The sequence below is a fragment of the Eretmochelys imbricata genome, chromosome 6 (assembly GCF_965152235.1).
Source record: "Eretmochelys imbricata isolate rEreImb1 chromosome 6, rEreImb1.hap1, whole genome shotgun sequence".
Classification (NCBI taxonomy): domain Eukaryota; kingdom Metazoa; phylum Chordata; order Testudines; family Cheloniidae; genus Eretmochelys; species Eretmochelys imbricata.
In genome coordinates this window covers 8451753-8476747 of record NC_135577.1, presented here as the reverse complement: position 1 = coordinate 8476747, position 24995 = coordinate 8451753, and the positions used below count along the sequence as shown (strand labels likewise).

The 24995-nt window shown below is 48.7% G+C and overlaps 2 protein-coding genes and 1 long non-coding RNA gene across 3 annotated transcripts in view; 1 reads left to right on the top strand and 2 right to left on the bottom strand.

The window, feature by feature from the left end:
* Positions 1 to 661: 661 nt before the first annotated feature.
* LOC144267043 (uncharacterized) lies at positions 662 to 6933 on the bottom strand. Its single transcript, XM_077820691.1, has 2 exons — positions 6873 to 6933; positions 662 to 5412 (listed from the first exon to the last, which is right to left on the bottom strand). Exon 2 carries the CDS (start codon positions 5351 to 5353, stop codon positions 3989 to 3991), a length of 1365 nt encoding a protein of 454 aa, XP_077676817.1. The 5' UTR covers positions 5354 to 5412; positions 6873 to 6933; the 3' UTR covers positions 662 to 3988.
* A 4808-nt stretch (positions 6934 to 11741) lies between these two features.
* On the bottom strand, positions 11742 to 12820 carry LOC144267076 (uncharacterized). The gene is made up of 3 exons (XR_013346535.1): positions 12774 to 12820; positions 12613 to 12665; positions 11742 to 11903 (listed from the first exon to the last, which is right to left on the bottom strand). It is a non-coding gene; the product is annotated as an uncharacterized LOC144267076 (long non-coding RNA).
* Positions 12821 to 21779: 8959 nt separating this feature from the next.
* The window catches only part of LOC144267066 (E3 ubiquitin-protein ligase rnf213-alpha-like), a 174163-nt gene continuing 170947 nt past the window's right edge, over positions 21780 to 24995 (top strand). The window contains exons 1-2 of the mRNA XM_077820731.1: positions 21780 to 21829; positions 24218 to 24350. Of these exons, the coding sequence (XP_077676857.1) occupies positions 24245 to 24350 (106 nt within the window). The 5' untranslated portion in view covers positions 21780 to 21829; positions 24218 to 24244. The remainder of the gene's footprint in view (positions 21830 to 24217; positions 24351 to 24995) is intronic.

Genomic DNA, 24995 nt, shown 5'->3' with positions numbered 1-24995 from the left:
GCATGCACCGTCTATGTGAGGGCATGCTGTGCAGAGCAAAATGGAATCATCTGTACACTCGGGATTGGCACAACCCCAGCTGCAGTTTGGGAACGGCTGATATAGATATATTGTTTTCTATACCGTGTTTGAGAAAAAAATTATTAAAAAGTCAAAGTTTTCACAGAAGACAAAAATGCCAATATTTTTTCACAATTTCTTTTGTTTTCAACCAAATATATTTTGTGTTAAAAAATTTGTGACCACCTGTACAAGCCATGTGATGAGTTATTTCCATTAAACCATATTGGTTGGCATCAATTATATCTACATTTTCTCACTCGTCAGACAATTCTTTTAAAACTCTTGGGTGCAAATTATCTGGTCCAGGAGAGGTAGGAACATGGGTATTGCCAAACGGGATCAGAGCTGAGGTCCACCTTATCCAGTCTCCTGGTTCTGATAGTGCCCAGCACCAGATGCTACAGAGAAAAGTGTAAGAACCTAGCAGATGTGGGATAATTTGCCACCTACATAAATTTTGCTCCTCACTATGAAACTATCATTAAACCCTAAAACAGGCTTTGCAGCAGGTGCTATCTCACCCCCACTTACAATCACAAGTATTTTCGCTTTCAGGATAAAGAAGTTGACGCAACACGATGCTGGGAAACTCGGTCCTGCTTTATTAGCTCCAGTTCAAAGTAAGAAACCAAATTAAACCATAAACTTAATTTAGTGCAATCTGATAGATAGATGTATATGGGTATAGTCAGATACAGATTCAGTGGCCATTAGAGCTAATGGAAAGGTTCCTGTTTTATTCTATTCCTGCACGATGAGGCCAATAGATCCCAGCAAACCAGATTGGGAGTTGGGGGGGGGGGGCGGAAGGGGGGCTTTTTACCATTTTACCAAAGCCAGACCTCCTCTAGTTCACAGCTTTTGGTTCACATTGTGATTGATGCTTAGGGCTCCAGCAAAGCATACAATGACCAGGGACCATAATGGCTACCCTTCCTCTGCCAACATCTTGTCTTGTGAGGCAGGGCGCAGGGCCCGTGTCTCGGACCCATCAGAGTGTTGTCATTGTCCCCACTGCTGTCACAGGGGGTGAACATCTCCATCTAAGTCTGACAAATCCCAGATGAGCAGGGGATAGAATGGCCCAGCAGCAGGGTCTGGCTGCCAGCCAAGCTCTGACCTTGCCTCTGCAATGGAGACCACAGAACACACATTCTGACACGTGTTCTGTGTCATCAGGTGGTCTCTTTCTCTCTCTTCCCCGCACACGTCTTCTATGGTGTTAGGGGGTCTCTCTCTCTCTCCTTGCACAAGGACATAGGTACCGAGGCCAGCAGGGACCATTGTGATCATCTAGTCTGAGCACCACAGGCCAGAGAACTTCTCCAAAATAATTCCTAGAGCAGATTTTTGAGAAAATCGTCCAATCTTGATTGAAAAATTGTCAGTGATGGAGAAACCACCACGATCCTTGGTAAGTTATTACAATGGCTAATTACTTTCACTGTTAAAAATGTTCACCTTTTTTCCTGTCTGAATTGTATAACTTCAACTTCCAGCCATTGGATCGTGTTATACCTTTCTCTGCTAGATTGGAGAGGCCATTATTAAATATTTGTTCCCCATGTAGGTTCTTATAGACTGTAATCAAGTCACCTTTTAACCTTCTCTTTGTTAAACTAAATAGATTGAGCATCTTGAGTCTATCACCATAAGGCAGGTTTTCTAATCCTTTAATCGTTCTCATGGCTCTTCTCTGAAACCCTCTTCAATTTGTAAACATCCTTCTTGAATTGTGGACACCAGAACTGGACACAGAATTCCACTAGTGATAAATACAGAAGTAAAATAACCTCTCGGCTCCTACTTGGGATTCCCATTTATGCATCCAAGATTTGCATTAGTGCTTTTGGCCACAGCGTTGCAAGGGGAGCTCAGGTTCAGCTGATTCTGCACAAGGGCCCCTAAATCTTTTTCAGAGTCACTGCTTCCCAGGATAGAGTCCCCCATCCTGTAAGTCTGGCCTACATTCTGTGTTCCTAGATGGAGGCATTTACATTTAGCCTTATTAAAACACATTTTGTTTGCTAGCATCCAGTTTACCAAGCAATCCAGCTTGCTCTGAATCAGCGACCTTCTCTTCATTATTTACCATCCCTCAGTTTTTATGTCATCTGCGAACATTACCAGTGATGATTTTATGTTTTCTTTCAGGTCATTACTAAAAATGCTCAATGGGGTAGGGTCAAGAACCGATCCCTGCAGGACCCCCCTAATACACCCATTCAGGGATGATTCTCCACTTACTACCTTTTAACACCTATTAGTGAGTCAGCTTTCAATCCACTTAATGTGTGCCATGTTAATTTTATATCTTTCTAGTTTTTTAATCAAACTGTCATGTGGTACCAAGTCAAATGCCTTACAGATGTCTAAGTAGATTACATCACCACTATTACCTTTGTCAATCAAACTTGTAATCCCATCAAAAATGATATCAAGTTAGTTTGATGGGATTTATTTTCCATAAACCCATGTTGATTGGCACGTATTATATTACCCTCTTTTAATTCTTTATTAATCGAGTCCTGTATCAAGTGCTCTATTATCTTGCCTAGGATCAGTGTCAGACTGACAGTCCCATATTATCCAGTCATCTCATTTATCCTATTTAAATATTGGCACAACATTAGCTTTGTTCCAGTCTTCTGGAACTTTCCCAGTGTTCCAAGACTTATTGAAAATCACGATTAATGGTCCAGCAAGCTCCTCAGCCAGCTCTTTTAAAACTTCTGGATGCAAGTTATATATTTAAAAATGTCTGACCTTAGTAGCTACAGTTTAACATCTTCCTGAGACACTAGTGGAATGGAATGTTATCATATGATATAAGTCATCATTTATTTTTTCCCAAATACAGAACAGAAATATTTGTTGAACATTTCTGCCGTTTCTGCATTATTATTGACAATTCTACCATTTCCATCTAGTTATGGACCAAGACCATTGTCAGGATTCTTTTTGTTCCTAATATACTTTAAAAACTCCTTCTTATGGTCCTTAACTGTGCTGGCCATAGGTTTTTCCTTGCCTCCCTTTGCTTCTCTAATCAATTTTCTATAATTCCTAGCTTCTGATTTATATTCATCAACTTCCCCTTTCTTCCATTTTGTTATATACTTTTTTTTTCTATTTTCTACAGTTGCCTTCGCTTCCCCGCTAAACCAGATCAGTGGCCTTCTTCCTCAGTTGTGGGACTTTGGCTTTTTAGACATCTAATAAAGTGTTCTTAAACAATTCCCAATTATCAATCATATTTTTCTGATTCAATTCTTCCTCCCAATTGATTTGGTTCATAATTGTTTTCAGCTTTTTGAAATTGGCTCTTTTAAAGCACCAAGTATATATATATAAATCACTGGTCTGGACTGCATTCCGTTTGCACAGTATAAATCTGATCAAGTCATGATCACTTGTACCTAAGTTACCATTAATTTTTAGTTCTGTGATTATTTCCTCTTTATCTGGCAAGATGAGGTCTAATATAAATTCCCCCATGTTGGATGCAACACTTTTTGAATTAGGACATTATCTATAACATTTAGAAATTTCAAGGATGTTTTAGTACTGGCAGCATGAGACCTTCAGCTTATGTCACTCAGATTGAAATCCGCAAGGATCACGCAGCTTTTTTATCTACACATTATAGATAGCTGTATAAGGAGCCGGTCTCCCTGTCCCCTAGTGTGATTTGGTGGTCTGTAGCAGACACCAACTAATAACCCCTTCTTGTTCTTTATCTCTTAGGACATTGAGTCATAAGCATTCAAGATAATTTTCTTCCATGCCATGTTCTGTGCCATCAGGCGGTCACTCTCTCTTTCTCTCCCCTGTGCATGTTCTGTGCTGGCAGGGGGACTCTCTCTCCCCAAGCATGAACTGTGCCCTCAGGTGGGCTCTCTCTCCCTGCACGTGTTCTGTGCCATCAGGTGGTCTCTCCCACTGCATGCTGCCGCCGCTGATGTGCCAGGAGGTTGCCGCTGCGAGTGAATCCCCTCCCACACTGGGCACAGTGGTAGGGCCGCTCCCCGGTGTGAACCCTGTGGTGGGCCAGGAGGTTGGAGCTGAGGCTGAAGCTCTGGCCACATTGGTGGCAGCGGTAGGGTCGCTCCCCAGTGTGGGTACGCTGGTGGGTCAGCAGGTCGGTGCTCTGCCCAAAGCTCTTGGGGCACTGGGCGCACAGGTAGGGCCGCTCCCCGGTGTGGGTCCTGCGGTGGCTGACGAGGTCGGAGCGCCGGCTGAAGCACCTCCCACACTCCCCGCATGGATAGGGCCGCTCCCCAGTGTGGCTGCTCTGATGCGCCAGGAGATTGGAGCGGCGGGCGAAACCCTTGCCACACTGGGCACAGCGGTGGGGCCGCTCCGCGGAGTGGCTGCGTTGGTGGGCCAGCAAGTCTGAGCTGCGACCAAATCCTTTGCTGCACTCTGCACAGCTGTAGGGCCGGTCCTTTGTGTGCAGGCTGCGGCGGTGGGTGGTCAGGCTGGAGCTACGGCTGAAGCACTTGCCGCAGTCAGGGCACTGGTAGGGACGCTCACCCGTGTGCAGGCTGCGCCGATGCAGTGCCAGGGTGGAGCCCAGGCTGAAGCACTGCCCGCAGTCGGCACAGGAGTAGGGGCGTTCCCCCGTGTGCAGCCGCCGGTGCTTGGCAAGGGTGGAGCTGAGGCTGAAGCTCTGCCCGCATTCCCCACACTGGTAGGGGCGCTCCCCTGTGTGCGTGCGCTGGTGGGTCAGCAGGTTGGAGCTGCGACCAAAGCTCTTCCCACACTCAGGGCACTTGTAGGGGCGCTCTCCAGTGTGGACTCGCCGGTGCCGGGCCAACCCCGAGCTGACAGTGAAGCCCTTCCCACACTGGTGGCAGCGGTGGGGTTTTTCGCCTGTGTGAGTTCTCTGGTGGGTAATGAGGTCTGAGCTCTGGGTGAAGCCCTTCCCGCAGTCGGGGCATTTGTAGGGCCTCTGCCCTGTGTGGACCCGCTGGTGCTGAATGAGGTGGGAGCTCCAGCTGAATGCCTTCCCGCAGTCAGGGCAGCGATGGGGCTTCTGCCGCAGCTGGGTTCTTTCCTGGGTCCTATGTTCTGAGCTCCCACTGGGGCTTCCCCCTGGCTCAGCCCATGTGGCTGTGTCCTCCCCTGGCAGGGTGCCATCCTGGACATTTAAACTTCTCCTGACAGTGTCAGGATTGCCATCTGCCTGCTCTTCCAACCCGCTGTGATCCTCGCGGGCTTCTCCCTGCCCAGGACTCTGGTGTTCATCAGCTTCAGAGATTCCTGAGGCGGTCCCATCTGGATCCATTGTCTCATCACCTCCCTGCTGCCGATTCCCTCCTCATCCTTGCTCTTAAATCTCAGCTCCTGCTGGGACGAGAAAGAATCTGGATGTGAGTCAGTCCCTCCACTGGGCAATGGTGGGGGACACAAAGGAGATCTTCACAATGGGGAGTGGCCAAGGCAGTGAAAGGAATAATTGTTGGATAGATCAAAAAAAAATCGGCAGCTGGATACCCCTCAAGTTCCCAGAGGGGAAGCAGGAAGACAATACATCTGCCTCCATGTCCCTTCCAAACACCCAGGGGAAAGGTAGCAGAGCAGGGGAGCAGCTGCCAGACTTCCAGTGATGCCTGCCACAGTTGCTGGGTACAGCCTCAGCCTGGCTGAGATGGGGGCAGAGCTGTGGAAGTTCACGGCAGCTCTGTGGGATCCCAGCTGTTTCACTGCACTCACAAATACTTTGAGCTGGTTTCAATTTTTGTACCTCTCCGCTGTGCTGCTGTCTCTAGGGAAATAGATATCTAGGCCTGAAGGCCCACTGTGCCCTTCCAGCCTGGCCTCCTATCTCACCCAGGCCAGAGAATCTCCCCCAGCCATTCCTGCCTCTGGCCCAGTGACTCCTGACTTTGAGAAAGAGATGCCGCATCTCTATTTTAACAGACTTCCAGTGATGGAGAATCCACCCCATGCCCAGATCCTAGAAATCCAGGATACGTGGCTCTTCCCTTCCCTCTGTCTGGGGAACCACGTCAGATTTGCTGTTGGGAATCCAGCTCAGTGTGAGGGAAAGAATCAAGGTGAGTTCAGGGCTTGATAGGTGTTTCAGGGAATGTGCCAGGGACATGGCATCACAAATGGGGAGCTAGAGGCCAGCTGGGGCTGGGTACGCGCCCTGTGGGAGGTACCGCTCAGCCAGGAGTTACTGGGCCAGGTGCAAGAATTGCTGGGGGAGATTCTCTGGGCACAATGGGTCCTGTTGGCCTTGGCATCTGTGAAATACGTCCTGTTCCGCGGACCCCAACAGTCTGTCGAATGGACGGAGCTAATGGAGGGAGCCCTGGGAATGGACGGGAAACTGGGACCTCTGCCTGTGAGAGTGTGGGTGGGTGCCTGAGGGTGTCTGTGTAAGTTCGTGTGTCAGACAGTGCATGTGTATGACTTGTGCGAAGTGTCAGAGTACCTACGCGTGCATGAGTCTGTGTGCGTCAGCCTGTGAGTGTGCGAAGGTCCCATCGGCGTCTCGGCCGGTGTCGGTGTGACAGCAGCGAGTGGGTCAGAAAGTGGCTGCCTGCCGGCGAGTGTGTGCGTGCGACTGCCAGCGTGTCAGTGTGTGCAGGGGTGCCAGGGGCGGCGCAATGCCAGGGGAGCTGGTGGTAGCAGATCCCCTCTCTCCACTTGTTTCTCCCCTTTCAGTCTCTCTCTCCCTGCCCCCTCGGCGGGGAACCTCCCCTCCCCAGGGCCACGCGCTCCGCCTCGGGCAGCCGCTCTGGGCGCTCGCGGCGTCCGGCGCTGCACAGAGCCCCACCCCCTGCGCTCTCTGTCACCTGGGCCCTGGAGCTAGGGTTGGCAGAGCCCGGCGGGGGCCTCGGGCCAGCCAGCGACGGTCCCCGCCGCAGCTGGGAAGCCGCGCATCAGACCCCGCTGGGCAGCAGCGGCCAATCATCAGCCCGGATGCAGCGGCAGCGGAAGCTCAGCCGGCCCTGGTAAGCTGAGCCGAGAGAGCAGACTCCTGTCTCTTAGCCACAACCGGGGCCCTCTAGTGGCTGCAGCCGCTGGCCCCTTTCCCCACCGGCACCCCGAGCACAGACCCACAGGGCACAAAGTCAGATCTAGCCCGAATCCTTCCCTCCTTTGCAACGCCGGAGACAGAGCCCCAGGGAGCACAGGCTTAGACAACAGGCGTTATCGTGATGGACTCAAGGAGATCAATCGCTTTCGTTGAGCAAAGAGAAGACGGAGGAGTGACTTGATCCCAATCTCGACTCGTACCTCCAGGGGAACAAACAAAGGGCTCTTCAATCTAGCAGAGGAAGGTATAACATGATCCAACGGTGCAAAATCAGGCTGGAGATAAAGTGTACATTTTTAACCCTGACAGTAATTAACCATTGGAACAACTCACCCAGGGTTCAGAGTAGCAGCCGGTGTTCTCTGTATCCGCAAAAAGAAAAGGAGGACTTGTGGCACCTTAGAGACTAACCAATTTATTTGAGTATAAGCTTTCCTGAGCTACAGCTCACTGCTTATGCTCGTATAAATTTGTTAGTCTCTAAGGTGCCACAAGTCCTCCTTTTCTTTTCAGCCAGGGTTATGGTGGATTCTCTATCCCTGCCAATTTTTAAATCGAGACTGGATGTTTGTTCTACAAGCTCTGCTCTAGGAATGATTCGGGGCAGGTCTCTGGCCTGTGTTACACAGGAGGTCAGAGGAGATGACCACAATGGTCCCTTCTGTTCCTGGAATCTATGAATCGAAGACCTCATCTACCTTAGAAAGTTGTCCAGCTTTAACACTGCTGGTATAGCTAACGTGGTCCCACTTCCTCCCCCTGAGTGTGGACGGAGTTATAGCAGTATAAAGATGCTAACAGCAGTATAGCTGTTCCATCGTAGAATCATAGAACTGGAAGGGACCTTGAGAGTTCATCAAGTCCAGTTCAATACAGGAAGATGAATGACTATACTGGTAAACACCACATTTATACCAGTGTAGCTGTGTCCACACTGGAATTTTTACCTGTATACCTATTTCAGAAAAAAAAAATCACATCTCTAACCAAAGTAGTTATACTGGTAAAACTTTTAAGTGTAGACCAGGTCTTAGGTATTTATCTAGACCCCATCACCAGAGGTGGATTAAGATTTATTGGGGCCTCCTGGGCACAAAGGACATTGGGGCCCCCAACATCCCCCCTGCCATAGGGCCCCACACTCTGCTCCTCCGCTTCCTCTAAGGCTCTGCCCTCTGGTCTGGCCAGAAGCCAGGGCCAGGGTAAGAGCTACCCAGGGAGCCTGGGGCACTGTGCGGAGCCCTGGACCGTCTATCTGCCCTGGGCAATGCACCGTGGGGGACAGGAACATGGGCTGGGGGCTGCTCTTGTCTCTTGGGCACCTTGGTCCCCCACCCAGGGCACATGGAGGGCATGGTCTCCCCACAGCTGCCTGGGCTCCCTGGGTGACTTTTACCTCAGCCTAGGAGGGCACGGAGGAACATTTTGGTCACTGTGAGTGCAGTGGGGCCCAGGTCAGCTCATATGGGGGGGAGTGGGGGCAGGGAATGAATGGCACTCATCCTTGCTCTGGCCCCACTCCAGCCCTGCCCCCAGCCTCACCTCCAGCATCACTCCCAGCCACAGCCCCACTCCTGGCCCCTAACCGCAGCCCCTGGCCCCACAGCAACCCCCAGTTCCCACTCCCGGCTCTGGCCCCAGCTCCCAGGGGGGCACGGACCAGGTAAGGGGAGGCCCAACAAAAAAGTTTGGGGACCCCTGTTAGGGTAACCATACCTACCGTTTTGGCCCTGGATGTCCCAACTTTTTTGACAAAACTGGATTTGTCCCATTTGCTCTTGTCAACTGATCACCAGCTGGCAAGAGCCATACAGCACAAATGATACAGTTTTGCCAAAATGGAGTTGAGGGGGGGAGTAGTGGGGCTCACGGGTGGCAAGAGGCAGGGCTCAGGCCAGCCCTGCCTAGGGCAGGAGGGGGTTTGGGCAAGTGGCTCAGGCTGGCTACACTTGGGAAGGGGGGGAAAAGAGACTCAGGGGGTGGGCGGGCGGGGGGTGGGGATATACTCATTCACTCTCTACGCAGGTTCCCGCTGTCTTCCAGCCTGGCTGGGGGCGGGGCCTCAGAGGGAAGAAGACGCGCAGGGCAGAGAAGTGGGGCTGGGGGCGGGGTGGAAGGAGCAGCAGGGGGCGGGGCCAGAGTGCCGGTGTACCTGTGGGGCCTATATGGTAATCCACCACACCCCATCACCATAATATCCTACCAATCTTTAAAGTCTTTATCCTCACAACCCCCCGGTGAGACAGAGCAGGGCCATTAACCCATTGTTCTGATGGGGAACGGAGACACAGAAGGCCAGATTTTTAAAGGCATTTAGGCATCTATTTTCTAAATCACCTGGGTGCCTACAACTCATTGATTTCATGTGTTTAATGTGTAACGAAACAGGTGCTTGGGCACAGGCCCGGCTAGCCCCAGCAGAAATTTAGCTCTGGCTGGGTGGCAGGAGAGCGCCGGCTGCTGGCCGGGCATGCTGCTGGCAGCAGTGCGGAAGTCAGGGTGCCATGGCATGGCGGATTGCCACCCTTACTTTTGTGCTGCTGCTGGTGACAGCACCGCCTTCGCTGGGCGGCCGGAGAGCATCGGCGGCTGGCCAGGCACCTAGTTCTGAAGGCAGAAGCAGGGGTGGAATAAAAAAGCGCAAATAAGTGATCTCCAGATAAAACAAGACCAGAAAACCACAACCCGCAACTTTCCAAAAATTAAAGTGGGAAACAAGCCCAATTACGCTTATTATAAAGCGGACTTGGACAGTACTGTGCCTTTTTTCCCTTCACTTTCTTATGCCAAAGAACTTCTTTTGTATTTGTTAAATCATAGAATGAATCAGGGTGTTTGGGAGCCCAGGACCCTGGTCTATCTAACATAGTCATTTCTCCAGCTCTCCGGGAAGTTCAGACTGTTTTGCTGAACAAATCATGCCAGCAGAAAATCACGAGATTGACTTAAAATCATGAATTTTTTTTTAAAAACAAATACTTTGGGATTGTGTTTATTTGCATGCTGGTGATGGAGTCTTTAGGATGCAGGTTTTCAAGCTTTTCTTTACAACCATGAAGGGTAAAAATTTTCTTTTTTCTGTAACGAAAGCTGAGAAATTTGTCCAGCAGAATCACAGAACTCTGGGAGCTTTAAGAAAAATGCCAAATACTGCAAGAATCACAATTTAGTTTATCCAAGAGAAGACTAAGAGGTCATTTGATCATAGCTGACATAGACAGCTCTGTTAAGATCCAGCAGACAAAAGCAGAAGGCGAGACAATGGCTGGGAGCGGATGCGAGACAAATTCAGACTAGTAAGGTTCAAGATGTTAACAGGAGGGGAATGAACCATTGAAACATTTGCTGTGAACAGAGTGATTCTCTGAATAAATATGGAGTCTGTCAGCAAGACTGAGTGTCTTTTTAAAGCATGCTATAGGTCAAACAGAAACTGTTCGACTGGATGCAGAAATTAGTGGATGAGAATCTCTGGCCTGGGTTATGCAGGAAGCTGTGTTGGATGGGCACAATGCCAGAAAAGGGGCATCAATACTAAGTGATGCCTGCATACTGGATTTGGATCTGTTTTGTATGTTATACATTGGAAGGAGAATTGCAAATTGGTTGATTTATTCAGGGCTCTTTCTTAGTCACTCATCCATATCAGAGGAACAGGTAAGGTTTTAAAATGTATCCACTCTCTTCAAATGGATGAAACTTGCTTCATTCATCTTTCACTTGGGAGAAGTTGCCAGCTTTTGCAATTTGATCATAAATCTCATAATAGCTGGTGTTTTTATTAAAACCCCAAGTCTGGGAGTCATGGAGGTAAAGCACTGGACTGGGTTCTATCCCAAACTCTGCCATTGGCTTCCTGGGTGACCTTGGGCAAGTCACTTCCCTGCCCTGTGCCTCAGTTTCCCTATCTGTAAAATGGGGATAATTATACTTCCTTCCTTTTTAAAGTGCTTTGAGATCTACTGATGAAATGTGCTTTACCAGAGCTACATATTATTATTAGCTTTTTCTATTTTTATAAATAAATTTCTAGCCCTCATGGCTATGGTGAAAAGTTTGAGGGCATCTGAAAGCTTTAAAACCCAACAGGCAATTAGAAAGAACCCAAAATTCATGATTATGTTTAAAACAGTTCATGATTAATCTCAGGTTTTTTGAACACTAGGGAGTTGGTAGTACAGTGAATTCAAAAGTGAAGTGAATTTCTAATCCACCAAGCTGAGCCTGCTTCTGTTATTTGATTGATCAGAAAAATGTGCCCTGGGTTAAAGAACGCAGCTGCCTTCACAAAAACCCCTTCCCTGATCTCCCTAAGTAGGGCTGATTCTCATGACTTCCAGAGAGCACTAACAGCTGTACTTCAGAAAACTCAGATGTCTACTCACAAGAAGCACTCACTTCAATTAGCCACCACACACCCCACCCCATGGCACAAGAAACCCACATTAAAGGAGTAACAGAAGACCAGCTAGGTTATCATATTGTTCGTGGAAACCAGCAGAAGATGGAGAAAGACTGGTATGAACTCAGATTGTTCCAGGGAAAGGAGCCATGAGAAGAGGTTTAAATTTTTAATAGTGAGGATAATTAGTTAATAGAACAATTTATAAGGATCATGGTGAATTCTCCATCACTGACAATTTTCAAATCAGGACTGGAAGTTTTTTCTAAAAGATCTGCTCAAGGAACGATTTTGGGGAAGTTCTCTGACCAGTGTCACAAATGGTCCCTTCTGGTCTTGGACTCTAAGGCAGCTTGGGTTGGCAGGAAGGTGAGATGAAAGGTTCTAGAAATGGGAGGAAATGTTTCAGAGTTATAATCAGCCCCAGATTCATTCTGATTGGATAGTGTTCCTGGGATGAGGCTGCCACCCCCTTTCTGGATGTTGTTTGGGGTCGAGCAGCTGGAGATGTGGGCTGGAAGGATCAAGCTTTAGCATTGTGGCTACTTCCCTATCTCCACCCTCACCGTGGGACCTACCCTGAGACCATTGGGCCTTCATTGTCCTGACCCTGAAAGGTGCCCTGACCAGACCAGGCCAGAGAGTGGGAACATGACATTGCCATGTCCACTGGCTCCGGGTAAATCCTGACCAACACTTGAGTTGTGAGGGTGTTTCACCTTGCACCCTCTCTTCACTTCTCTTTCTGCCTTCTGTGTAGTAAGAATCTGGATGAGTCATCAAGAAAAACTTCACTCCACAAAGCGGTGAGCCTGACTGGATAAGAAGCTAAACGCAACGCCTTAAACAGCCTGGTAAAAGAATCTCTCCTATCAAAGTGGCTCAGAGCACAATGCTGGGCTTGTTTTTTTCCAGCAGCAAGGCTACAAGTGTGAGCACCAGAGACAGGAAACTGCATTTTCTACCTTTTGACCTTTCTCTCAGAACAAGCTCGTCTTGTTTTGTATGAAAGGGAACAGGATTAGACTCCAGCAGCAACAACCATCGCTCCAGATTATTGAAACTGACACTTTTCTCCCCAAAAGGACCATACCTTTAATACCATCAAATGCTGTGAAGTAGGGGTTCCCCCAAGAGAAAACACTTCTGTAAGAGAAAGGGGGTAAGGGATATTATTACAACAAAAGCTTTACTCACTGCTTTACATTTCAAACGCTTTAGCATCATTCTTATGAGTGTTTAATAAGAGTTTACCTTTTGGGAGGGTTTTTGGTGGAGGCAATTGCCCTGGTAGTCACCAGCAATAACTTGACAGGAAACTGCAGACCACACCCAAAGTGTAACATTACACCAGTAAACAGGGTTTACAGCACAGATAACAGCAACCCTGCTGGACTTAAAAGGTTTGCCAGTCTAAAGCCCGCTTAATGCAGATGCAGTTTACAGTGGCAGAATACTTTTGCTGGTGTAGCTTATGCCAGTTTCACAGATTCATAGATGTTAAGGTCAGAAGGGACCATTATGATCATCTAGTCTGACCTCCTGCACAATGCAGGCCACAGAATCTCACCCACCCACTTAGTTCCCCAAGTGAAATAAGCTATAACAGTTAAAGTTTATGTCACTATAACTGCATCCACAGTATGGAATTTTCTAGCACAGAAATGTCACAAAAATCACCTTCAATCAACATTGTTATACCAGCAAAAATTTCTAGTGTAGGCTCCTAATTCACTTAGGGGACATCTACAGCGCAGTCAGAGGAGTGACCGCAGCTCAAGAGGACATAAGTACATCAGCATGGCCAATTTCTCAAACTTAATTGCACCGCGATACACTTCTGACAACAAAAATTACTACACAACCCCAGCAGGGGGGATTTAAGCCTGAGCCCTGCTGCCCCCAAAGGTGGGACCAAAGCCTGAACCCTGCCACTTCAGGTGAGGAGGCCAAACCCAAAGCCCAAGGGCTTTGGCCCCAGCAGGGGGCCTGTAACCTGAGCCCTGCCACCCAAGGCTGAAGTCCTAGGGCTTCAGCTTTGGCCCTGAGCAATGGGGCTTGGGCTTTGGCTCCGGCTCCAGGCGGTGGGGCTCAGACTTTGGCTTGAGTCCAGGGCCCCAGCAAGTCTAATGCCAACCCTGGTGACCCCAATAAAATGGGGTTGTGACCCACTTTGGGTTCCCAATTCACAGTGTGAGAACCGCTGGGCTAGTAGAAGCCAAATACCTCAGGTACATCATACGGAGGGGCATAGTGAAACCCCAGCTGAACAAGTTAGAGGTAATACAAAGTTGGCCTCAACTGCTCAGTAAGAAACTGGTCAGAATACTTCTGGGGATAGTGCGATATTAGAGCACTTCATTCCCCACTTCGGCAGCAGGGCATACCCTTTGACAGATCTGATAAAGATCAGAGGCCCAGGCATGGTAAAATGGACTGGTGCAGCAGAATAAGGTTTTGCACATCTGACAGCCATCTGCAGTAAACCCAGCGTTAGTAGCTCCAAATGTTGAGAAGGAGTTCAGCCTATAAATGGATACCTCCGAAGTAGGGTGGGGAGCCATACTTTCTCAACTGGAAATACCCCATCTTGTACCTCAGAAAACACCTACCCAGAGAAGAAAGGTACACCGTAGTGGAGAAGGAGTGCCTTGTGGTAAAATGGGCCATGGAAACCCCCTGGTATTATCTGCTCGGACAGAGGTTTACCCTTGTTATTGCCCATATGCCTCTTAAGTGGATGCACCAGAACAAAGAAAAAAAATGCAAGAGTAACAAGATAGTTCCTGTTGCTACAACCCTTTTACTGCAAAGTGCTGCACAGGGCAGGAGTCAGGCCCAGCAATGCTGGGAGGATAAACTGTTTCTCACAGATCCCAACCTCATAGTATTGTGCGGGAAGGAGGTGCAGATAGGTGACAGATTCAGAGCTGGTGAAGGGAGGTCTACCAGTCCTAGAATGGTGAAGGCCCTTTTCCCTAGGAACTGAAAAGAGGTTACCTCGGGCTAATCAGAGACTCCTAAGTCCAATTAAGGGGCCCTGGTGACCGCTAAAAACCCCCTCTTCCAACGAGAGAAGGAGGAAGAGGGATGAGAAGTGACGGCTGCAAGGTTTGGAGAAGTAGAGAGAAAGGTCCTCTGCAAAGAGCTGTTCTCCTCTCTCAGTAAACACTGAGTTGACAGGGGAAGGGCTGGCGACAAAAAGCCAGCACCTCCCACCCCCGCAGCTGCCCATGTCCCTGACGCTGGTGATGCTCTCGCTGCTCTACACACCATCAAGAGAGGAATCTCCATAGACGGGGCCAGCATCTCTCCAGAGACCACCCAGAGGGTCACCAGCGCCTCGCCGGATGCCTGCCCAGCCTCAGAAACCACCCAGAGGGACCCCAGGACCTTGCTGGACGCCCGCCCAGCCGGACCTCTCGACCCCACCCGCCCACACCAGGATAAACCGGCCAGTGATACCGCTGATGCTGCTGGAACCCCCCCGCTGCAAGGCAACGAGGACACCGTCTACCTGCAGTACCCCCTCGCTGCGGACGTGCTCATCTGCCCCATCTGCTCTCCGTCCCGAAGCTTCCACCTCCTCGGTGGCGTCACCAGGCACCTGAAGAGATGCCACAGCAAGCGGGTCGCCTTCAGCTGTGCCCTCTGCAGCCTGCCCTTCGAGACGCAGAAGCAATGCAAGACGCACCAAGTCGCCTGCAGGAAACGCCTCAAGGGAACAACACAGTCTCCTGCCCCGGCTCCCATCCCTCCTGCTGCACGCCGGCCTGCTGCTCCTGGGTCTCAACCAAGAAAAGCGACCTTGCAAGCTGCCGTCAAGAAGCCTGCCCCCGTCGCCAGGCCAGCGCAACGGGATGCTGTGATCGAGAAGGTACCTGCTGCCTCAGGGAACACCACCCAGGTCCTCGCCAGCAGGAGGCCCGTCTCACCCTCTCATGTCGCCAATCAAATCTCCATACTGAGACGACTCAGTGCTACCTTGCTCCCTGCCCAGCACGTCCCCGTCCCCAGAAGGATCAGCGCCCCACCGTGCATAGCTGTTCGAGATCCTGTCGCCGGAAGAACCAGCGTCACCCTTGGGCCGCCCTGCAAACTCCAACCGCCGGAGGAGCCAGAGCACACCTCAGACCACCCTACGAGCTCCAGCAGCCAGAGGAGCCAGCGCCACGCCCCAGATCGCCCTACAAACTCCAGACGTTGCTGGAGGAACCAGCCCCGCAGCCACAGCAAAGCACCGGGCCCTCATCGCCAGACGGCCCAGCACGGCCCCTGAGTCCATTCTGCGGGACACGGCCTACGGGAGATCTCACTCTCCAGCAGCAACCGCCCAGACAGCAGCCACTCCTAGAAGGATCAGCGGTGTCCCAGCAACCCCCGAGCCAGACTGCGTCTCTCTGACCACTAGCAACGCCAGCATCCCGCCGGAGATCCCGCCCTAGCGCCCAATCGAAGGGAATCCTGACCCACGAGATAGACGGCAGGCCGACCCCACAGGCTTTGAGCCTGCACTAGACGAGGTCGAGGACCACGAGGGCCAGCAGCCGATGGTGAGGGCTGCCACTCCGTGGCAGACTGCCTGGACCGAGGAGCTACAAGCGGCAGCTTCCTTTGACGACTTCGACCTCCTCATAGACAGGCTCACCCAAGAACTGTCTGCGGAAACCGCTCCCAGGAGAAGTTTGAACCAGGAGAATGCCCCGCCTGCCCACAGAAAGCCTGCTCCTGACCACAACACCACCACCAGGGGAGCCAGAAGTAGAGAAGCCAGCCACCGCTACGATCCAGCAGCGGCTTCAAGGATCCAAAAGCTGGGCAAACCGCTCCAAGGCCATGAGGGAGATCCTCGACGGGCCCTCGCCCTACTGCACGATCCCATCTGAGCGTCTCTACAGCTACGTCAAGGATGTATTCGACCGCATAGCCCGGAATGACGCGCAGCGCCCAGAGTGTCTCCTCCCCCTGCCCCGTGTCGACGAAGCAGGTGGAAACTGACTATACGCCCAAGGAAGCGATGGCCAGACTCTCAAAAACAAAAAACACAGCTCCTGGGAAAGACGGCGTCCCCTACGGCCTCCTGAAAAAGCAAGATCCCGGCTGCCTGGTCCTCACCACACTCTTCAACCAGTGCAAGCGATTCTGCTGGACTCCCAGCTCCTGTAAGAAGGCCATGACAGTCCTGGTGTACAGGAAGGGAGAGCGGGATGACCCCAGCAACTGGAGGCCCATCTCCCTCTGCTCCACGATGTACAAGCTCTATGCCAGCTGCCTGGCGTCAAGGATCGGTGTGAGTGGTCGGTGAGTGGGGGAGCCATCAGCTCCATCCAGAAAGGCTTCATGTCCTGCGAGGGCTGCTATGAACACAACCTTGTCCTCCAAACCACCATCGAAATGGCCAAAAGGGCGCGGAGGCAGTGCATGGTAGTGTGGCTCGACCTGACTAACGCCTTTGGGTCCATGCCCCACCATCACATCTTTGCCACGCTCCAGGAGTTTGGGATGCCAGAGAACTTTCTTTATGTGATCCGAGAGGTGTACGAGGGAGGCAGCACCACCATTCGCTCGGTCGAAGGGGAGACCGCCGAGATCCCGATCCGGAGCGGAGTTAAACAGGGCTGTCCTCTCAGCCCCATCATCTTTAACCTCGCCATGGAGCCGTTGCTGCGAGCGATCTCCAATGGCACAGATGGCTTCAACCTCCACGGTGAGAGGGTGAGCGTCCTGGCTTACGCAGATGAGCTGGTCCTGACCGCGGACGACCCAGAGAACCTCCAACGTATGCTAGATGCCACCAGTCGAGCTGCCAACTGGATGGGGCTCCGCTTCAGTGCAAAGAAGTGTGCAACCCTCCACATCGACGGCAGCAAAAGGGACTCGATGCAGACGACAGGGTTCCGGATCCAGGGCGAGCCCGTCGTCCCCCTGGCAGAGGGGCAGGTGTACTAGCACCTTGGCACGCCAACGGGTTTCCGTGTCCGGCAGACACCTGAGGACACCATCCAGGAGGTCTCGCAGGATGCCGCCAAGATCGATGTCTCCCTGCTAGCACCGTGGCAGAAGATAAACGCCCTGAACACCTTCCTGATCCCCCGTATCTTGTTCGTCCTAAGGGGATCCGCCATGGCAAAGATACCCCTTAACAAGGCAGACAAGATCGTCCAGCAGCTGGTGAAGAAGTGGCTGTTCCTTCCCCAGAGAGCCAGCAACGAGCTGGTCTACATTGCCCACAGGCATGGCGGTGCCAATGTCCCCCGCATGGGTGACCTGTGTGATATCGTGGTGATCACCCCTGCCTTCCGCCTGCTGACGTGTCCCGACGCCATGGTAAGGAACATCGCAGCAAACGCCCTTCATGATGTGGCAAACGCCCTTCATGACGCAACAAAGTGGATCGGCAGAGCCCCCTCCAATCAAGACACCGCCAGCTTCCTGGGCGGTTCCCTGGATGGCGAATTCGGAGGGGACGGGCGTGATATCGCTTCACTGTGGTCCCGCACTCGCAATGCCACGTGTCGCCTGGGGAAGCGCATCGGCTGCCGCTGGGAGTGGTGCGAGGAGCGCCAGGAGCTGGGAGTCCTGGTGCCGCAGATCAGGTCCGACGACAACACCATCATCACCCTGAGTGCCAGGGGCCTGCTGGAGAGGACCCTGAAGGCGGCCATCCACTCACTGTACATGAAAACTCTGAAGTGTAAACTGGACCAGGGAAAAGCCTTCGAACTGACCAGCAAGTGGGATGCCAGCAACCACTTCCTCGTCGGGGGCGGCTTCACTCGCTTCGCCAACTGGCGGTTCATCCACCGCGCCCGGCTCAACTGTGTCCCGCTCAATGGAGCCGTCCACCACGGGAACCGAGACAAGCGTTGCAGGAAGTGCGGCTCCTCCAACGAGACCCTGCCCCACGTCCTGTGCGGCTACAAGCCCCACTCCAGAGCCTGGCAGCTGCGCCAAACGCCGTCCAGAACCGCCTGGGGAAAGCCATCGCACCGCGCCTGGGGGAGGTCGCTGTGGACTGCGCCATCCCTGGTACTGACAGCCCGCTGCGACCCGACGTGGTTGTCACTGACGAGGCCCAGAAAAAGATCATCCTCGTCAATGTCACGGTCTCCTCTGAGAACAGGACCCCGGCTTTCCGCGAAGCCTGAGCTCGTAAGCTGGAAATATACGCCCCTCTGGCTGACACCCTGAGAGCGAAGGGCTACGAGGTGCAGATGGACGCCCTGACTGTCGGAGCCTTGGGCGCTTGGGACCCCTGCAACGAGCGGGTGCTGCACACCTGTGGGATTGGTCGACGCTACGCACGGCTCATGCGGCGCCTCATGGTCTCGGACACCATCCGATGGTCCAGGGACATCTACATCGAACACATCACCGGCCACTGACAGTACCAGGAGGTGTGAGCCGGTACGACCTCGTGCATCCACTATGGGAAAGGGACTGAGAGACTTTTTCCATTGGACCATATGAACTGGAACCATAAACTCACTGAACATTAAATCCCACCAAATGAGGGTAAATCCATCCTCATCATCGTATCCACTCATTATACTCCACACCTGAACATAGCCATTATATGAACAACATATCCCCATATCTCAATGTCTGTACTTTGACCTGTTAGACTTTAACCCCAATCGGAGAGATTTCAGATTATGTATTCTTGTCAGCAAGTTAAGGAAGTATGGGCTGGATGAATGCACTATAAGGTGGGTAGAAAGCCGGCTAGATTGTCGGGCTCAACGGGTAGTGATCAATGGCTCCATGTCTAGTTGGCAGCCGGTATCAAGCGGAGTGCCCCAAGGGTCGGTCCTGGGGCCAGTTTTGTTCAATATCTTCATAAATGATCTGGAGGATGGTGTGGATTGCACTCTCAGCAAATTTGCGGATGATACTAAACTGGGAGGAGTGGTAGATACGCTGGAGGGGAGGGATAGGATACAGAAGGATCTAGACAAATTGGAGGATTGGGCCAAAAGAAATCTGATGAGGTTCAATAAGGATAAGTGCAGGGTCCTGCACTTAGGATGGAAGAATCCAATGCACCGCTACAGACTAGGGACCGAATGGCTAGGCAGCAGTTCTGCGGAAAAGGACCTAGGGGTGACAGTGGACGAGAAGCTGGATATGAGTCAGCAGTGTGCCCTTGTTGCCAAGAAGGCCAATGGCATTTTGGGATGTATAAGTAGGGGCATAGCGAGCAGATCGAGGGGCGTGATCGTTCCCCTCTATTCGACATTGGTGAGGCCTCATCTGGAGTACTGTGTCCAGTTTTGGGCCCCACACTACAAGAAGGATGTGGATAAATTGGAGAGAGTCCAGCGAAGGGCAACAAAAATGATTAGGGGTCTAGAACACATGACTTATGAGGAGAGGCTGAGGGAGCTGGGATTGTTTAGCCTGCAGAAGAGAAGAATGAGGGGGGATTTGATAGCTGCTTTCAACTACCTGAAAGGGGGTTCCAAAGAGGATGGCTCTAGACTGTTCTCAATGGTAGCAGATGACAGAACGAGGAGTAATGGTCTCAAGTTGCAGTGGGGGAGGTTTAGATTGGATATTAGGAAAAACTTTTTCACTAAGAGGGTGGTGAAACACTGGAATGCGTTACCTAGGGAGGTGGTAGAATCTCCTTCCTTAGAGGTTTTTAAGGTCAGGCTTGACAAAGCCCTGGCTGGGATGATTTAACTGGGAATTGGTCCTGCTTCGAGCAGGGGGTTGGACTAGATGACCTTGAGGGGTCCCTTCCAACCCTGATATTCTATGATTCTATGATTCTATGTATTCCTTACACCACCCGTTCCTAAACCGAATTTTGCACCCCTTGATAATCTGTACCTTATTCCCTGATAACCAGAAACTTCTATACTTAAACTCTGTACCGTTTTCTTTTTACTTCAACGTCATCTTAATAAAATTATTAGGCCTTGTCTCCACTTTACAGTGCTGAAACTTTCTCGCTCAGGGGTGTAAAAAAACCGACATGGGTCTACCCTGAGGTTTGTCTCGTAAACATCGTAAATATACCAAAGGTAAGAATTAAAAAGCTCTGGAGTAGGATGGATTTACTCCCTGCTGTACTCCAGTACCTTCCTGCTGCCAGAAGAAGAAACGCTGAGGCTGACATGGGGAAAGAGTTGCCTGGCCACTGTACATTGATTTAGTTTAATACTATAGTAGGTCTGATATGAAACCGGTAGGAAAGTGACACAAAGCTCAGTAACAGCCCCTGGTAAGAAAGGCTGGAATAGAGCTGGGTGAATATTTAATTTTTGGTTTGCTGGCCATCCCCAACACACACCTTCAGGTCAACTTGAAATAAAAAAAAAAACCCACAAAATTTTCAGTAAACCAAAAAGTAAAATAAATAATTCCGTTTGCATTGAATGAAACTTTGTTTAACCTAAATCCAAATGTTTCATTTCAGCTCTGAGTTTTTATAAACATTTTTATCTTTCTAAAAATAAAATGTCATTAAGTTTTATAACAAAAAGCTGCTTTATATAAAAAAAGTGGAACCATTTCATTTTGAACATATTGAAACAAATCACTTTCGTTTTTCTTTTCTTTTTTTACCAACTGAAACAATTCAACACAAATCTGCAAAATTTTTGGTGGTCCTGAATCTGCTTTTTTTCAGTGGAAAAATCTTTCTGTGCAAACATTTTGCACAAATGTAGTCAGGAAGTGAGATGAAATTCCACCCTGCTTCGCTAAGGCTGGACAATAACAGATCTAAAGGACAGGTTTCAGAGTAGCAGCCGTGTTAGTCTGTATTCGCAAAAAGAAAAGGAGTACTTGTGGCACCTTAGAGACTAACCAATTTATTTGAGCATAAGCTTTCGTGAGCATCCAGTGCATCCGATGAAGTGAGCTGTAGCTCACGAAAGCTTATGCTCAAATAAATTGGTTAGTCTCTAAGGTGCCAGAAGATCTAAAGGACACTTTTTTGAATGGTTGGTGACACTGACAACCCTGTTTCTTAGGATTTCCAGTTTTATTGGTTACACTGTAACCAAACTGACTTCAGCAGCCTGAGCTACAGTTTCATCTTGAAGGCAGAAGTAACTGAAAACCCTGCATATGGGCCTATTGCTGTTGCAGACTACAAATGTTACTGAATTACTTTCACTTTCAAAATGAATAGTTACTTACATAGCTCTTACAAGAAATAGAAAGAGAACAAAGAAATCACGTGTTTTGGGAAGCCAATTCAAATACAGTATATATAGGCAGACATGAAACAGATGTATTTCCTGGTGAAGATAACATGCACCAGCAGGCATCTTTATGGCCAGGGAGTCTGCTACAAGGTAGGGTAAATGCGTGTTAAGACTTTTTAAACTGCTAAATCTTGCATGATTTCCTCAGTTGGTTTGTGATGGGACTGATGCCTGAGGAGAGACCGCAGGATTTCCCTGTGCTTCTGAAATTTATAACAAACCTTTAAATTAAGGGCAAACAAATAGACGGATCTTTCCTCTGTATGAGCCGTATTATGTTGAAATTAGAATGACATTTCCTGCTCTTGGTGAAATGGCATTGTTGACTAAAATGGATGATTGACCATTTATAGAAAGTTCTCTTATAAATTCTGATTCACAGGGATTATGGTATAAATTCTGATATATGCCTTTAACATAGATGTGCTTCCTTATTTACATCCTTTAAAAACTCGGATAATGACATTAACTTCTCCAGAGTCACCCTAGATTTATAATACTGGTGTCACTGAGATCACAATTTACCCTGACCCCATGGCAGTCTGTGGCTGACTCCAGATTGACTCCAGGGGAGCTGAGATCAGAATCTGGCTCCAATCCCCCTGCAGTCAGTGGATGACTCAGGATTTATCCCGAGTTCACTGAGAGCAGAATCAGATCTAATTGCTGTACTAATATCACATCGCTGTGATGTGTTGTGTGCAATTTGGGGCAAACCTCCCTGCCCTTCACCTTGTGCCATCATTAACACCAGTGCAAAATGAGGATAGAGCACTGGACTGGGGCCCAGGAGTTTGATTTAATGCTATTTACCTGGTATATTTTGATATGTGAGACTGACAATTTGTGTTTAAATGGTGATAAAGCTTTAACTTTTTGAATAACAACATCTGCGTCATTAAATAATTATTGTCTGACCCCCACTTTGCTGATCCCTTACTACTTCCCACAAATGTGAAAACTTAAATAGATTAAAAATCTTTAAAAATTGCTTAAAAACATAATTTTGTACATGCATTTTCAGTGCAAACTTAAATAAATAAAAAGAATAAATGCGTAAAAATAAACATCAGTATTATCTGTCAGAATTATATACAAAAAATTCTGCCAGACCGAATGATAAACATATACAGATCCATTATATGTCAGCACCACCTGTTCTGTGTCACAGATGGACTTGCTAGGTATACTAATCAGAAATGCCAACCAAAGATGGGGCCCCATGGTGCTAGGTGCTACACTGACACAGATAGTGGGTGGTATATGAAATTATATGATTTCCTTTAGCTGACTATAAGTTTACTCCTGCTACTCAGTGATCCAATCAGTGTTAGGTACAAAACCACATAGAAAAGAGTGCGAACAAGTAAAGGTTTTTTTTAAAAAAGCAAGGCCAGAGACCAGAAAGATAAAGGAACAGGAGGGGAGGGGTAAGGGGTTGGGGTGGGGAAAGGAGAATAACATCTCTGTTCCCATCTGCTAGGGGTTAATAACGTCGACAAATTCAATGCAATGTTGAGCTTGTAAATTGTGTATATGTGTTTGCCTGACCAGGGCCTATGTCCATTGTGCATAATGCATTAGGAGTATTAACTGCATGAAAAAGAAAGTAAAATATTAGCAGCTGATAGTCCCAAATTACAGCCCATCTTCCACTGTCCTTTTCATGAGGAGAACAGTTTTGCGTTTAGTGGAAATTATTATTTGCTTGTCTACTGCACATGATTTATCAGTGTCACCCAATTCCATTTGTCTTGATGCTGCTGATTATATTTGACAAATATCATTTTTTGCTAAAGCTGTTGTGTTGGTAGAAGGATGAAAGAGAAGGGAGAGAGAGAATGCATTTTTGGTTTTACCTCTTCATTTTATGCCCTTTATTGTGCAAGCTGAGCTGAATTTGTTAGGTTTGTTTTCACATATGATACTTTTGACACAGCTCTGTCACTTCCAGGGATCTTCACATGAACAGCTTCTTCCTGGATAGCTTATGCCTTGAAATTCAAATCTTAAAATGAAAAGCTGGGATCAATTGTTGAGAGAATTAAGGCCGATGAAATCAGAGATTCAGAATTAATTACAATGTTAAAAAACCCCTACCTACATCACTCTACTTCTCTTACCTGAAAAGTAAGGGGGAGGCACTAGGTTTTTAGGTTTGTAACTAATACCATGTTGGCTGCTCTCATAATTTTATTGTTTTGTGATAGTTGGTGCTTTTATAAAATCCTCAGCTCCTGGAGTCAGGTAGTTATGTAAGACTCTCAGCTTTCCTTTCAAAACAAAGCCAGATTCTATCTCTCGTCACTGGGGAGAAAAGCTACAAAACATGATCCCCAAAAGGCTCAAAAACCAGGAGGCAAAGGAAAAAAGACCCTGACATATTATTTTTTAAAAGCCTCATGATTTTTAAAGCCAATCTCATGATCTTTTGGTGTTTGTCTCATGAATCCCTGCTGATACAGCTCTTTGGTTAAGGTTAACTTTCTAGGATAAGCCATAAAAATGAAATGTGCAGAATGCGACGGCAAATGTCTGGAAGGAGGAACACTCTGTCCGGAATGTCAGCAGCCTCTGAAGGGCACAAATGGGTCGCAGCGTCTGACAGAAGGTAACATAAAGCTTTACATGTGTTACTGGTGGGTTGAACATTCCTTGTCAGCCACTCATTTGATTTATAGAATGGGGAGTTCTTCCACCAGGAAACCCGGGAAAGTCCAAATACGTATTGAATAGAAAGACCCCGCCCAGCCTTGTTATGTTGTAAAATCTCATTATTTTCTCTCTAAAAAAAAATTCACTCCTTTTCAGTTTAAAAAAAGTGTGAAAAGTCTTCCCCTCCAAAACCGTTTCTTACTCTTTTTAGTTATTTATTAGCTGGAAAGAAAAGAAAAGAAGTGGATTCCTTCTCCACACACTGCCTCTCACTCTTAAAACTTTCCTCTTCCTGTGAAAGTAAAAGGGAGGGAAAACGCCAGAAGATCCCCAAATCAAAATTTTTCAGTTTCCAAAATCTCAAATAACATACCATTTTGATGCTGAAATTAAATAAACTGTCAATTCAAAATGAAAAAAAAATATTGTGACATTTTCTGCAAGAAAATTGAAAATTTTCATTTTCTTGTGAAAAATTTCATTTTTGACAAAACATTTCCACCTAATTTTTTTTGATCCATTCTAATCTTAAGTCTTTTACAAATAGATTCACAGGATTTGATTTTCCGGTGTAGAGAGAAACCCAAAGATATTCACCTCC

Coding starts and splice junctions, on each gene's coding strand:
- LOC144267043 (XM_077820691.1), bottom strand. CDS start 5,353: ATGGATCCAGATGGGACCGCCTCAGGAATCTCTGAAGCTGATGAACAC.